This window comes from Pygoscelis adeliae, unplaced genomic scaffold, assembly GCF_000699105.1.
Source record: "Pygoscelis adeliae isolate BGI_AS28 unplaced genomic scaffold, ASM69910v1 Scaffold172, whole genome shotgun sequence".
NCBI classification, from domain to species: Eukaryota; Metazoa; Chordata; class Aves; order Sphenisciformes; family Spheniscidae; genus Pygoscelis; species Pygoscelis adeliae.
The window spans coordinates 205,364-219,512 of record NW_008824338.1 but is presented as its reverse complement, the minus strand read 5'-3'; the positions used below and the strand labels follow the sequence as shown (position 1 = coordinate 219,512).

Here is a 14,149-nt window from a genome sequence, read left to right as displayed (position 1 = left end):
TTTGAATATTTTTAATAACATGCAAATGAAATAGACTTCTAAATTAAATCTCAGAGTAACTTTCAAGAGAACACATGCTAAATAAAGTGAAACAACAGTTGTTCTTAAGCCCTTTCTTAAAGAGGTTTTAAAATGCCACTAAGGTCCTATTTATGAAGTAGAAAATATTCAAATATTCTCCACTGAAGACTGTTTTGTCTTTTTTTTTTTTTGGCAAGTTGCCATTCTTGAGATCTGACTAGTAAAGCGAGGTTTTCTGAAACATTTCAACTTGTCAAAAAGATTTCCTTCATTCACATTAATGTGACACGTGACACAAAGTGGTTTCCTACCTTGAACTGTGTGAGATATGTAGATATGCCTGATTTCAAGCTGTCTTGGAACAGACAAACTGCTTTACAGTCAAAAATCATAAATACTTTCCTGTGAAATAAACAACCCCGAGGATCCTTGGATTTATGACTTCCAGTAGCCAAAGATTTTTGCTTATCTAAAATAAATTCTGGGATATTTTTAATGGACTTTGGCAACACAGAGAGTTCACAAGTGTCTGCTTTTGGCAGGGGATACAATGTTTCTTGATCATCAGAGAGTTGCTGCACCCAGTTTTAAAGGACTGGAGTACTGGAGTCTTTATGCCCTGTCATTTCTCTGCCTCATGATACCAGGCCACTGAATCAGTTTCATGTAATACAACACCACTGCGTTAATGCAATGATACGACAAGGACAGCAAAAAAAGAAAGACAAAAAAAAGAGGCACCTCCAAAATGATGCTTTAGAGATAAAGAAAAAACCTAAGTAAACAGGAATCTGTAGGATAGATAATACCTACAGAAGAAATCTATCGCACTTCCACCTAGAACAAATTAAGTTTTTCTTCCTGTCTCATTATGTCAATGGGTCTGAAGAAGCTGTGGAAAACAAGAACTGTATTTTCTGAAAAACACTGCAGTTGGCCTGCCTATAGTCAGTTCCACTAGAAACCTTCTAAAAATAAACACATAAACAAATGCACACACAAAAAATATCTGAGAGGTGGAAAAGATATGCTGCTACTGGGCATAATTTAGATGAAGGATCTGAACTGGAGCCAAGGAAAGCCACATTGTTACCCTGGCTTTGGGATTTTCTGAGATGGATTTTTTTTTCCCCACCTGCCCTGCCTTTGGTTTTGATGAAAAAAATTATTCATGTTGTGAATTTGCAACTTCTGAGTTGCAGTATTTAATATTTAATCAAAAACTAAATCCCAGTATTGACACCCTGTCACAGCAGAAGTGTAGAAAGGAATTCAGAATTTCTTCCATACCTCCTCCATTGTTCTTTGTATAAGCAGCTACTGTCTTACACTTCTGGCAAATTTTGACACCCTTATGAGTCTGCAGTACTGGAGGAACAGTACAAGACAGATGGATTTCCTTTTTATGCCCTTGCCTCATAGCACAGTCCAAATTACCTATCTGTCCAGTAGTCTACCTCAAAACTCCTGACCAGTGCTCTAAAGATAACACTTCCATATCGACCTTGTGCATCTTTCCCTCTGCTTTTTCTAATAAGTACAAGGCAATAAATCCGCTCCATGTAATCCCTTGCTTTATGTACCAGAATTTCTGTGTGACTGCACTGCACCGCACCACATTTCTTGAAATACGATCTTGCACATTTAAGCTGTGCTACTTTCACTGGATACCTCCCTAGAAAAAGAACAAAACTATACAAAATGCTTGAAGTGATAGAAGAAACAATCACAGGTCTGGCCTAACACCTGGAATGCTGTATGCTCTGGATCCTCAAAATTAGTACAAGGGAACAAAAGAAAGATTAGAAACTGATGACAAAATGATTAAAAAAATATATAAACTGTATATATAGGAGAGTCTAAATATGGTAGAATTGTCCTATCTGGAGAAGAAAGGAGGACTATAACATCATGAATAGCATGGATAAGGTGATCAACTGTCCAATGTCTCTCCAAATACAAAAATGAAAATATCAGGAAACAATGTCAAAACACAGGAGGCATCTCTTCAAACACTGTGCGGCTGAATTATGCAATTCATTCTTACAGGAAACTGGATGACAGAAGTTCACAGTGGCTCAAAAGCCATCAGACAAGTTTACGGAATAAAAAGTCGTACAAAAATAAAGCTATTTAGCATACTAAATGGCAAGATAGAATTCTGGCTCACAGCATCCCTTGATAGCAACTCAGTGGCATCCAAGAAAATGTGTAGGAATGTTACAAAATATTGAAAGATTTATTTCATAAGTATGAAAATCAGGGCGGTTTAGGACAGAAACTGGTGTATTTTTAACTGGCTCTTTTTAGAGAGAAATTATTCACTAACGTGCCATTTCAGTACACTAAGGCAATCAGATTGCAGGCTTGATTTGAAAAGTTTGAAGGAAAATAAATGAGGGAAAAAGCTGCACATCTAAGAGAAGCTTTGCCATCTATGAAAGCAAGAAGACTTCATTTGTCTTCTTCATTTAACTTTTGAGAATTCACCGAAAACATAGGAGAGGTAAGAAGAATCCACCGATTCTTGTCATTCTGTTCTTGGATGAAATCCTGAAAGCAGAACACACTCACTGCCAAAAGACCTCTCACCAAAGAGTAAACATGATTAACTACTTCAAAGTGATCATAAGACTTGCAGAGCTATTCAAAAGTAAGTATTTCTAAATGAGTCTGTAAGAATACATGTGAGCATTGTATCCACACATACGCATGCGTGCACACAGTTTTAAGAATGATTAATTTTTCTTCATCCTTTTTCCTTGCAGAACATATCCTATCCACTATCTTACTATGTTATTTAAGCAGTTTTAAGACATTTTTCTTTAAGAGGCAGTACTTCATAAAAGAGTTTCAGAAAACATTATCTAGGGACCTTTCCTCCGTGCCCTGTAATCCACAGTGACTCTTGAGAAGGATGAACTCATCCTGTTGAGTTCACTGCCAAAACTTCTTGGATCTCAATGACTGCCTATAGAGAGGTAATCCTATCCTTCAGATAAACCACACAACTTTGGCTGAAATCAATAAGTATATTCATGTATTTCTTCACATAAAATGTATTCCTCTATCAGGAAACGAAAATACTCAATTTGCACATTTCAGGAAGAATGGTAAGAGGGAGAGAAGTTCTTTCCCTCAGAAAAGCCCTCCTGCATTTCCTACTCCGGTTATTGGGCTGGAGTAGGAAATGGTTTCATGCTAGTCTGACAGTTTCATGTTGGCTGTAGCATTTGAGGACCAAGAACACCTTGTTTGAAAGGCCTCCCCCCAGTCTGCCCTAAAATTGCAGGCAGCACTTTCAAAGGTTTGGCTAAATTTTTCTCATCCCTACTTTTTCCTGGTTTATTTCTGTGTGTGAGTGGAGAAGGGATAGAAGAGGCTCAGTGGAATCAGAAGAAAAAGCAATAAACATTGCTGAAAAATAAGTTTGCAATATATCCTTTCTCAAGAGAACAGAAAGCGGAACCATCAGAATTATGCAAAGAAATACTGCACTGGTAGGATTTTCAGAAAACGATCCAGTTTATAAAGCGTAAGATAGGCAGTGCAAATCTGATTCTATACAGCTTGGAATTCTTACATAATCTTGTATTCTATTTACGTTTCCTTACAGTATGCATGCACCTGATAACTGACATTTTCAGGCCTGAATACCTCTATCCCAAACAGTTTTCTGAGCCATCACAACTTCAATGGACCACGTAGCTGCTCAGTTGGGTTACCTGCTAGTTGTTTGCTCCGGTGAAGTGCTAAGCAAAGCCTAGCTCTAGGAATATGCCTGTTCCGACTGAGACAGAAGTAACAGACTACCAGAATTTTAACTTCAAGCCAAGTATTTTTCTGGATCAGGTAAGTTTTCAGCATTTTGCAAAATGCTTTATAAAGAGCTGCCAATATAATGATATATACATATATAGTTTTTCTTTTTACAGATAGCTAAATAACCAAACGCTGGGCTTCTGAACTGTGCCACAGAGTTGGAATATTCCGATCTACACTATTCTATATATGGCAAAATACATCTTTTTGAATGTCTATGCTACTGGACAAATTTTGCAGACAGATGATATTTTTATTAGATCAATTAGTTTTCCAGAAAAAAACCCAAGATTCTAGACAAGCTTTTTAGTACAAAAGCCATTCATCAGGCCTGAAGCAGAAGCTAAAACCAAACTGAGAAAAATTGCTTAGAATTCAATTAGAAATGTTGTTGGTACCTGTGGAGCAGAGAAGTAATTTCCTAGGGATTGCTTTACACATACATAAACATTTCCAAAAATGCAAATGCTACATTAATAGATACGAATCGCTTTCCTTCACATTTCTATAAGCCCCAGCTTGAAAACTTGGTTGGAAAAGATGACAATCACATTTACAATAGTCAGATATTATCACTGGGAGGTTGAAGGCTGAGGTCTCTCTACTCACTTTAACTCATCTTGAGCTATTCTTTCTTGCATATTCAGCTCTCTACTTCTCAACTCTGCAATCATTCTGTCAGCCTCACTCTGCAGTTCTGGAAGTCTCTTCTCCAAGGTCTCATCTTGGGTTCTGAGTGTCTCGTTCAGTTTTATAGCATCTTCATTTGCAGCTGCAGGGGGCCAGAAAATATTTATGTAGGGAGTTAGTAAATAAAAACAACAAAGAGGCTTTAAGCATCTGCCCATCAACTCTATCAGCAAGTGGAATGCAACTTGCACTGGTTATTCATGCTGTGAATTAAATATAAAGGATGGTTAATCCAATGATCAGTAGCAAATGAGAAAACATTGTATGTTTCATCAAACCTTGTATTATAGCTCACTTTTAAGTACAGTAATTAAAGTGAAGAAGTCTTTATATGTAGTATAAGAAATATATTGCTCCCCTCCTTCTCCCCCTGAAAGAAAGAATTTGCACTGAACCTTCGAAACAACAGAAGATAATCTGGTATATTGCTCATAGAATTAAGGAACAGGCAGTACAAGCAATGAAAAGTAGATTTAAATTACTTTTGGAGAACTTCAAAATATGTCATTTTTAGCATTCAGACTTAACAGTGCTAGGAAGAATAAATGATTGGGAAATTTTGAAAAAAGGAGAGAGGAGTGAAAGACACCCACATATGTCTAAACCCGCTCATGTGTTTAGAAGCAGACACCCAGAAATGCAAAAGGAGGGTATGAAGGTTGGAATATATGATGGTACACTGTAAATGTATTATGTGTTTGGAATAGCTGAATTATTCCTAACTGATAAAGCTGACACATGGTATCATATTCAAGGACTGACTAAAATCTTTCTGCCATAGCACACCACAACAAATTAGAATATACACTTTCAGAAGCAACTAGCTCATTTACAACAATCAGTTCCATCTGCAATTTTAAAAAGTACTGCTGCCTTTCCATAGGCACAGGACTCCCAGGTAACTGACTTCTCCAAAATAGCACAGTTCCTGGTTGCATGGGTATTTCTGAATATTTTAAATTAAATCTTTAAAAGAAGAAATTAAAATCTGTCTTCCAAAATTCAAATAAATGACTATTTCATCTACACATTGTGTAGGTCTAGAGCAAATAATGAAGAAAATTCTAATCCAATGATGTCTTTGATTTGCTGGTGAGAACTGAGATTTGGATCTTTAATCAAGAGTGGTTATGTGTGGGGTAGTGAGGCCTGGAAAAAGACTACACTTTGCTTAAATGGATCATGGATCGCTCCTGTGCATTATGTTATGTATCATTACTAAGTTACCTCAGGCCAGGAATAGGCATATATTAATTTTTTTAAAATCTGGAATAAATAAATAGTAATTTAACCTCCCTGAATATTTAGCTTAAAAGAGAAAATAGATATGTTATCTCGGCTTTTATTAGGTTCAGGAAAATTTATACCTAGCTTTATCTTTATCCTCTCTCCTTTCTCCTCTTCTCATAATAATCTTTACTTTCTAATCTTAGTACACTGCAAACTATCAGAGTCCAGTGGTGGATGCGCATCCAGTTGGATGCGCTGACATAGACCAACACAAGGAAGTGCAAAGCTGGGGAAATTCCATAGTTAAGAAGGAAAACTCGTTACAGGTACTCAGAAGTTCAGAAAGTCAGCAATCAGTTCAGTAGAAATGGATCAATGGTCAGAGTATGGTCGTTACAACAAATCACTACAAACTTCTCACTTGTAATAAGGAGTTTTTATAGCTTGAAGAATTCCTTCATTCCCTGACGTTTAGGCATCTGTCAGATCTACAATCACGTACTTCTGAGCACTGCCTTCTCAAGCATTACTTTCAGTCAATGGAAAGAAATAGGTCCTTTTATGGCATTTCATCCTAAAGTTGTTGCCTACCGGCAACAAATACTAGGGAGCTTAGGGTCACAGATACAGGCCTGCATTCCTAGAGATCCAAAGTACTATAACTTTCAGAAATCTGTAATCTAGGGATGGGAGGCAAGGAATGGGAATAATGAATACCTGCAAACTGGTTGGTCATCTCAATGTCCACTCCACCATGAGTGGACATAAAGTCTTTAAGGAACAATCTAGCAATGTCTTCATAGGTCAAAAAGAGCAGGGACAAAGAAGGTATAGGGCCAATATGCAGTTAAAATGCCGTCAAATTTTAAAATAATCTAGGAATGGCTCCAACATAAGGTGAAAGTTTGTCCTCAGTTTTTGAAAGATGGTGATCTTGAACAGGGAGACAACTGAGGATGGCAATCAGAAGTAAGGATATAGAAATTATCACAACCAGAGGAAGACCTTTTTGAAGAACTCAAGCTGGAATGGCCAGAGAACTGTCATTCTAGAAACTTGAAAGATCTGGTGCATGACATTGCAAATCCAGGAAGAAGACCGTTTGACTGAGAACAAGCAGATGCAGTGCCTGTTTTGAAGAAATGGGAATTCCACTACGGCCTGAGAGCTTGCTTTGGAAGTAGAAAACAGGCTGTGGAATAAATGAATGTGTTTTTATTTTTTTTTCCAAAGGTAGCACATGTCAGACTATATGGTTTAATAGCAAATCCAGTTGAATATTTTCATTAATGATGCTGGGGCAGGGGGAGGGGGGGAAGGAAGTCTACTGAGAAAATATGCTTATGAGGAAAAGTTGTAAGACAGTCTTAGTAGAGAAGGATTGGAATGCTATGCAGGAAGAACTGGGTGACCTTCAAAACTGAAGTAATCAGACCGGAATGAGATTCAATAGTAGAAAATATAAGGTTGTGAACTAAATAACAACAGAAATTTCAGCTGTAAACTATGGCTTTGCCAGTTATATATAAGGTATGAATGAGAAGAACATAGCTATATTATGAATCTCCAATGGCACCCAGCTGTGAAAAAAAGGAAATGCTATCCCAGAATGTATTAGGAGAGCTGACATAGGCAGGTTTTACTGCTGCTGAAGTGCAAGACATTGAAGCAACCTCATTTCAATGCTTGTTACCTGTGCTCAGGAAAGATGAACCTAATTTTGAACAGAGAAAGGGAAATTATATAAAGGTGAGCAGGAGATTTGGGAGAATACACTTTAAGGTGTTTCAGTCTAGAAAAAAGAGGGCTGAAGGGGAATATGATTCCTCTCTATGAACATAGTTGGGTGTGGGGGAAGGAGGAGAAGCACGAGGGAGAGGAAAAAAACTATTTGAACTAAAGAACGAGATTGGCAAAAGAACACATGATGATAAACTAAACATGAGTATTTTTAGCTAGAAATGAAAAGGTTTGTAGTTATGCAGAGTTCTGAAATTGCCTCCTATTCATATTGTGTGTATTTGTGGGAACTACTTTGAAGGTGAGGGTTAGAAAGTTTATGATAGGGGAGTGAATGCAGCAACCCAAGAGATGTCTTTCAGTCCTGTGCTCCTATATTTCAGCTATTCTTTTGGCCACTAGGCAAACTCATTGATTTTAAAGCCTTTGTCTACTTCTAAGATACCACATAAATTTATTTCACCGCCTCAGTGTCTTCTGACTCTGTACTTCCTGTTGCTAAACCTGGTTGAGGAAACTTTGTTTGGGTTACAAATACTGGGTATAAACTTTGTGGAGCAAAAAATTGGTTTAGTCTTTGTCATCCCAAATTCATCTTGAAATATGAAGAACCTGGTCTTTTGTTTAAGAAAACTTCTTGAAAACTTGCTTCCTTTTTCTTGTTGCTTCTCCCACACTTATTTCATGTCAAAGTTGCACATCCTAAAGATATCCTAAATTGCTGTTCAGTTCAGCTGCAGGGCATATACTGGGATGTGTTACATGAAAGGCAATATAAAATGTATTTTATAGCACTCGGATAAAAGTGGAAGCTTTACCTTTCAATGAAATGGACCTTCAGAAGTGTAACTACTGAAATCAGTACTGTAGTGGGAGTTTTGAGGAAGAAAGAACAGATCAGTATTTTTCAAGTAAAAAACCTGCCCATGATTGCCAATCATTTTCATATTTTTCATCCATTATCTTATTTAATAGCTTCATGAAATATATAGGTCTTGCTTCTCAAAGCCATTTACAATACTTTTGCTCATTTGTAAGTGGAGTGAATCAGCTTGTGGAAGAAAGAGTTGGCTCCATGCCACTACTTAGGTAGGGTTAGGAGTCACTTGCAAATTCCAAGCAGCAGATGTTCATTAACAGCAAGTAGTAATGTATTTTTGAAGTAATTTTGGGGAATTAAGATGAAGTGTTAATGTACCAAGTGCTAAAATTACATCAAGATTTTTTACTAATACATGTTTTTAACAGCTTTGAAAATAAACAAAAGCTAAGCCCTGTTAGTTACTTCATCATAATAGCTTTTCTTCAAACAACTGCAAAAATCCTGAAGAAACATACTCAATATTCTGCTAGTCTTTGTTCATAATTACCAATGCACTAACCGTTTATATAAACTGCATCTATAGATTGCAAAAAGTCTGAAGATAGTTGACTGTAGTTTCTTCACTCAACATTTAAAGCACATGACATTTCTCAGTGAATAAACTCTTCCTCACTGTCTCTCGGACCCTCCTGCCCCCCAGCCTTCAGTTTTCTTGAGAAGCAATTGGCATGTTTTTCTTTTTCCAATACCTTCAGCAGCTTGGAGAATGCCTTTGACGAACTGTCCAAGAGATTTCGCTCTGTCATTAGTCCTCTCAGCATCCTGCCTGGTCTGCTCACCATCTGCCGTCACCTTGGTAGCCTAGTGATCCAAATTCAGGAAAAGTATAATTAATAAACAGGACAAGGTTGCACTATGCGATATTCCTACTGGCTGAATCTATGTACAAAACTTTCCTCAGGCAAAAGGCAATATATGAATTATTGATCAGATGCATGGGAAATGACATGCTCTGTTGAAGTACACAATTAAATTTTATTACCTTTCCTTTAAATGGAAATTGGAAGGCTTTATTTTAGGTTCTTAGAAACGCTAGTTGTGTGCAACAGCACATAAAGGGAGACAATGAAACTATTCACTGAATTTGCTTAAAGAAATGTTGTTTGGAACCTTTTAATAGATTCTTCAGGGAATACTTTCCATAGTTTCACAAACAATTGTGAAACACTTTTCGATTGACAAAGTGCAGCAGATATCATGACCTCTTTGCTTCCTCCCAGGAGGCATTCTCAAAGAGACAGTTCACGCCAACAAGCAATAAGAATTTTAAATCAATACATTAATTAAACCAAGAAAAAGAGGGAAAAAAAAGAGTTGCTTTTTTTCAGTTCTAATGCTTCAAGTTGTTTGTTTGTAACATATTGGAGTGCTCAGTAAAATTTTAGCTTTGTGTAACTAAATGCTTTATAATTTTATTGAATCACAGCAGCAGCAGGATGAAGACAGACGTCTGCTGCAGACCTGAAAAACATGCTAAGGAAAGGAATCATCTTAAGACATTCTGCTTAGCTCTCAAGGTCCCTATTTACAAAATGGACCCATTTTTATTACAAAGAAGCTGACCATTTCAAGCAACAAATCTTGTCAAACCGTAGTGTAAAGCAAAAAACCCCCAGTTTTTTCTTTGGGGATTGCATTCCCAAGAAATGTCTTGAAGCAGGGCATTATAATCTTTCCAGTCTCTGGGAAATAACTAGAAGGTCAATAATTCAAAATGAGCTTAGGTTTTCTCTGACTGGAGCTGTACAAACTGTTTTCTCAGTTACATCCCCCCTCCCCATTTCAACGATAGTCCAAGAGAAATAGTATCACTTTAACACATTTATTTTTGCCTGATTAGCTGCTAGATGGAAGCCCTCAAGATACATCAGGACAGCTGGGTTTATGAAATGAAATCCCTGGCATTATCATACCACTTACAGTTTTGGTCTACTTCAGAGTAGTTACTCTGAAAGTAATTTATATTAAAATGATTCAGGTAAATAGAATTACACAGGAAGAATTAAGAACCCATATTGACTGGGGGGAGTTGGTTCCATTTTCATCCCTATATCAGTAGAAGAACATGGCTTTTCACATTTATACAGCTTTAATCATGCTATTGATTACTTCCTCTAAGATTTACAAATCCCCTTTACCTGCCTGGATACAGAACTAAAATATTGTCACAGTGAGCTGTAAGAGGCAATTGGGATATAGGAAAAAGGCAAAAATACAGAATGGTCTTGATGGACCACTGCTCTAACCCAGCTTGGCATTTCTGATGTCATTTCATTCTTCATGTAATTGAGAACTACCTTATTATTTATTGTCAAATCCTCCACAATCAGCCTTTTATTCTTTGGGTTTTATTTGCTTGGAATTTTCACATTCACTTTTATTATATTCTATAATATTTCTAAGTCCTTTACTACAAATGGTGTTTTGTAACTTACATATACTTTTCTTAGTTTTGATTACTTTTTCCACATTCATGTTAATTCCAACTGGCCACTTTAACGTCTCAATATTTATGACTGAATGGCAAGTACTACAGTTTTGTGCACATTAATCTGTCATTGAACAGTTTTCATTTCCTGTTGGTGACAGTTCTCCTTAGTACTTAAATCCCATTCAGCTCCACTGAAGGCTTTCTGTATTTTGCCATAATTTGCTTTGCTGAAAAATAACCTTTCGTTTCATTATCTGGTCTAGCTTTAACTCCATAAACCAAATTAAACGGCAAACATCCTTCACACTGTACCCAGCCATTCCACAGCTAATTAAATGTTTCCATTTGTTAATAAAGTACTACTCATTTTCTACATATTCAGTTTACTACAGTTCACCATTTCTATAAGGTCAGTCTTCAGCATCTCCTAAGAGTTTAGACAGGCACAACAAACTCTTTCTGGCGGAGCAATAAGGATCAGGCAGACTGGAACCAGAGCAAGGGTTTGGAATGAATCTTCAAGAAGTCTGGACACAAATAAGACTTTTTGGCATAAAGGAGATCCCTACCATGGAAATCTAGTAAAGAAAGTATCATCTGAGATCAGTGAACCTGCTTTGATGATGTTCACAGCTTGTACTTCGTGACGAAGGTTCCATGGAAGGCCTTGTCCCAATCTGAAGACTATTAGCCACTTACGAACTTAGACTATTAGCAAGTATTAGCAATTACACACACATTTTTGTTTTGGTTTTGTTTGCGTGTTTAGTCTGAGGTCTTAATCAAGCAATAAGAAACTCCTCTGGATGGCATCTGGAGGGGAGCGCTACAGGAATTTCTCCAGCTAGTGAACCAGCTAGTGACCACAGAAGGAGGAGTAAACACAGACCTCACTGTACAGATAGAAGTTCTTGCCTCTCCCTCCAAACGTTTCCAACTATTGCAAACTAAGTTGCCTCTGCTACTACTTCCAGAAATTTTTGAGCTTGAGAAATTCAGTGGTATGGGAGAAATGAAAAAGTTTACAAAGTCAAAAGAAGTATTTCAATCAAGAGGATTGATTCTGACCCCTGTCTTTCTTGAAGGCTCTGGAGGTACCTAATTAGAAGGGAAGAGGGGGTTTTGACTAAAAGTAGTGAACTGAAAGTGAAGAGTCTGAGGTCTGCCTCTGGTGGTAGATGTGGGAATGTGCATGCAGACATGTAAGAATGTAATTAGTGAGAGAAAGATGTGAGGATCTTCCGTATGGCAGAGTGAATGAAGGAAAGAATATGATGGAAAAAAAAGAAAATGGAGTGCTGCACTGATGTAAGAGATCACTGGTTGAAAAGAGACCACAAGGAAGCAAAAACCCCAAAGGTTTTTTAGTGACTAAATACTATTGTCTTCTACATTTTATCTTCAAATGGATAGAGGTTTTTTTTCATGGGAATACACTCCTCACCAATCCTCATCAACATTTTTCTTCATCATTACTGGTTTCACTTTGAAAATTTAGTGAGCCTGCAAACCAGATATGGGGAAAAACTTTGCTACCTATGGTTGTACCATGTGTTCCAAGTGTTAGCCATTATGTGGTTATCAGCTATATCTTCATTTGGAAATGAGACTTGAACAGACTACATCAGCACTCACTCTTCTTTTTGGGAAATTACTCCTATTTAGAAACATAGAAAGAGAAGGGTAGGACTTGCCACCAGTTGCCAGTCCCCAAATTAAAAAAAACAACTGCAATCCAGTTAACAATTCTCTGTAAGGATAACTGGAAATCATAAGGCTACTTACTCATTGCAACAACGGAAAACTGCAGAAAGGGAAGTGGTGATAATCTGGCCACCACACTAAATCCCCTAAGATTACACCTTCAATCTTTTGATCCTTCCAAGACTAGTCTACAGAAGGTCAGAATTTGCAACATTGTTTTAGGTCACCTCCATGGGGGATTAAAATTTATGTAATTTGGGGGGAGGGGCAATTGGAAAAGGATACTAAAAAGAGCAACTATGCAAAGTAAAAAAAAATTGCCTTAGCCTAAGCTTGAGAAATCTTAATACAAGAAATATAATCTTCCCTGCTTGTAGGGCTGTCATGAGTTAAAAATCCACCTAGACTTAAAAATGCCATAGTTATTTCTGGCAGAAAAATAAAACATCAAACAGAAGTGAAAAAACAAGCCTTCTTTACACTCACAATGAGAGTATATGTAGATAGATACCTGTGTATGCGTGTGTATGTGGGTGTATAGACATACACACACATACATACATATGCAAAAACACTACAGATGCTTTCTTACCCACTATCCATGATTTCATAGGTTTTTTCAAAATTGAATATAATCCACGCAAACAAACCAGTTTCTCTGAGAATTTTAGTTCTGTAAGCCATGAACAATTTTAAGACAGGATGCTAAAACTGTATGGGGTTTAGGTAAATTCTCTCAGGTGTTTAGTCATCAGTACAGTAATCCATGTCTTTCTTATTTGGCTACTTCAATGCAGGGGGGCACAACTCACGAACATGATTTTTGCTAGTCCTTCATATTAATATATTTTGGACAGCTGTATTTTTATTGTGGCTGGTCCATTTCCCTATTTTTTTCTCCACTAGGTGGCACAATTTATACTATTTTCTTAGACGGTCTTTTACTGACCAGAATAAAGTCTAGATTGAAATAAAACTTTCCTAATAAAAAGAGTAAATAGCACATCGATTGAAATCCAGAAGACCCTCACTACTCTCATAAATGAAATACAGAACACATATATTTAAATAAACTCACACACCTTGTGCATATATTTGAACTCTCCCTTTAAATATTGTCCCCATTTCAATTACTTCATTCATTGACTCTTAATGAGAACTTGTTATTTGTTAAACCAGGACTTCCATGGCCTTGCTATAAAATTTCTTTAAAGTAAGTGAGTCAGGCTAGGGTACCATTTGCTCTACAGCTCCTGGAGAAACAAGCGAACACAACAGATAACCCAAAATGGAAAATGAAACTGCAAAACAGCAAAACTTTTCCTATAACGTGCTTGAGATGGTTGGGCACTAAGTAAATCTGAGTGGAGCCAGGCTACTTATATTGCAACAGGCAATCTTAAAAGAGAAATGGAGAAAACAGGCTGAGAACTATCTTGAGACAGTCAGACTCGGGAGGTTTGAGAAGGAATATGATGAGATGATGTTGCTGATGCAGAAAGCAGATAGCCTTACGAGAGACAGTACTAATGTTCAGAAGAAAAGGAAGGAAACCAGGCAGTTCAGTTCCGAAAGCCTCAGACAGTCAAAGAAAAACTCCAGATGTGAGAAACTGTGTGGTAATCCCA

The 14,149-nt window shown here is 37.1% G+C and overlaps 1 protein-coding gene across 1 annotated transcript in view; it reads right to left on the bottom strand.

The window, feature by feature from the left end:
* Positions 1-14,149, bottom strand: part of LAMA2 (laminin, alpha 2) — a gene marked incomplete at its 5' end in the record, with an annotated part of 294,647 nt that overhangs the window by 84,669 nt on the left and 195,829 nt on the right. Inside the window, 2 exon segments of the mRNA XM_009319128.1 lie at positions 4,439-4,615; positions 9,076-9,187. Of these exon segments, the coding sequence (XP_009317403.1) occupies positions 4,439-4,615; positions 9,076-9,187 (289 nt within the window).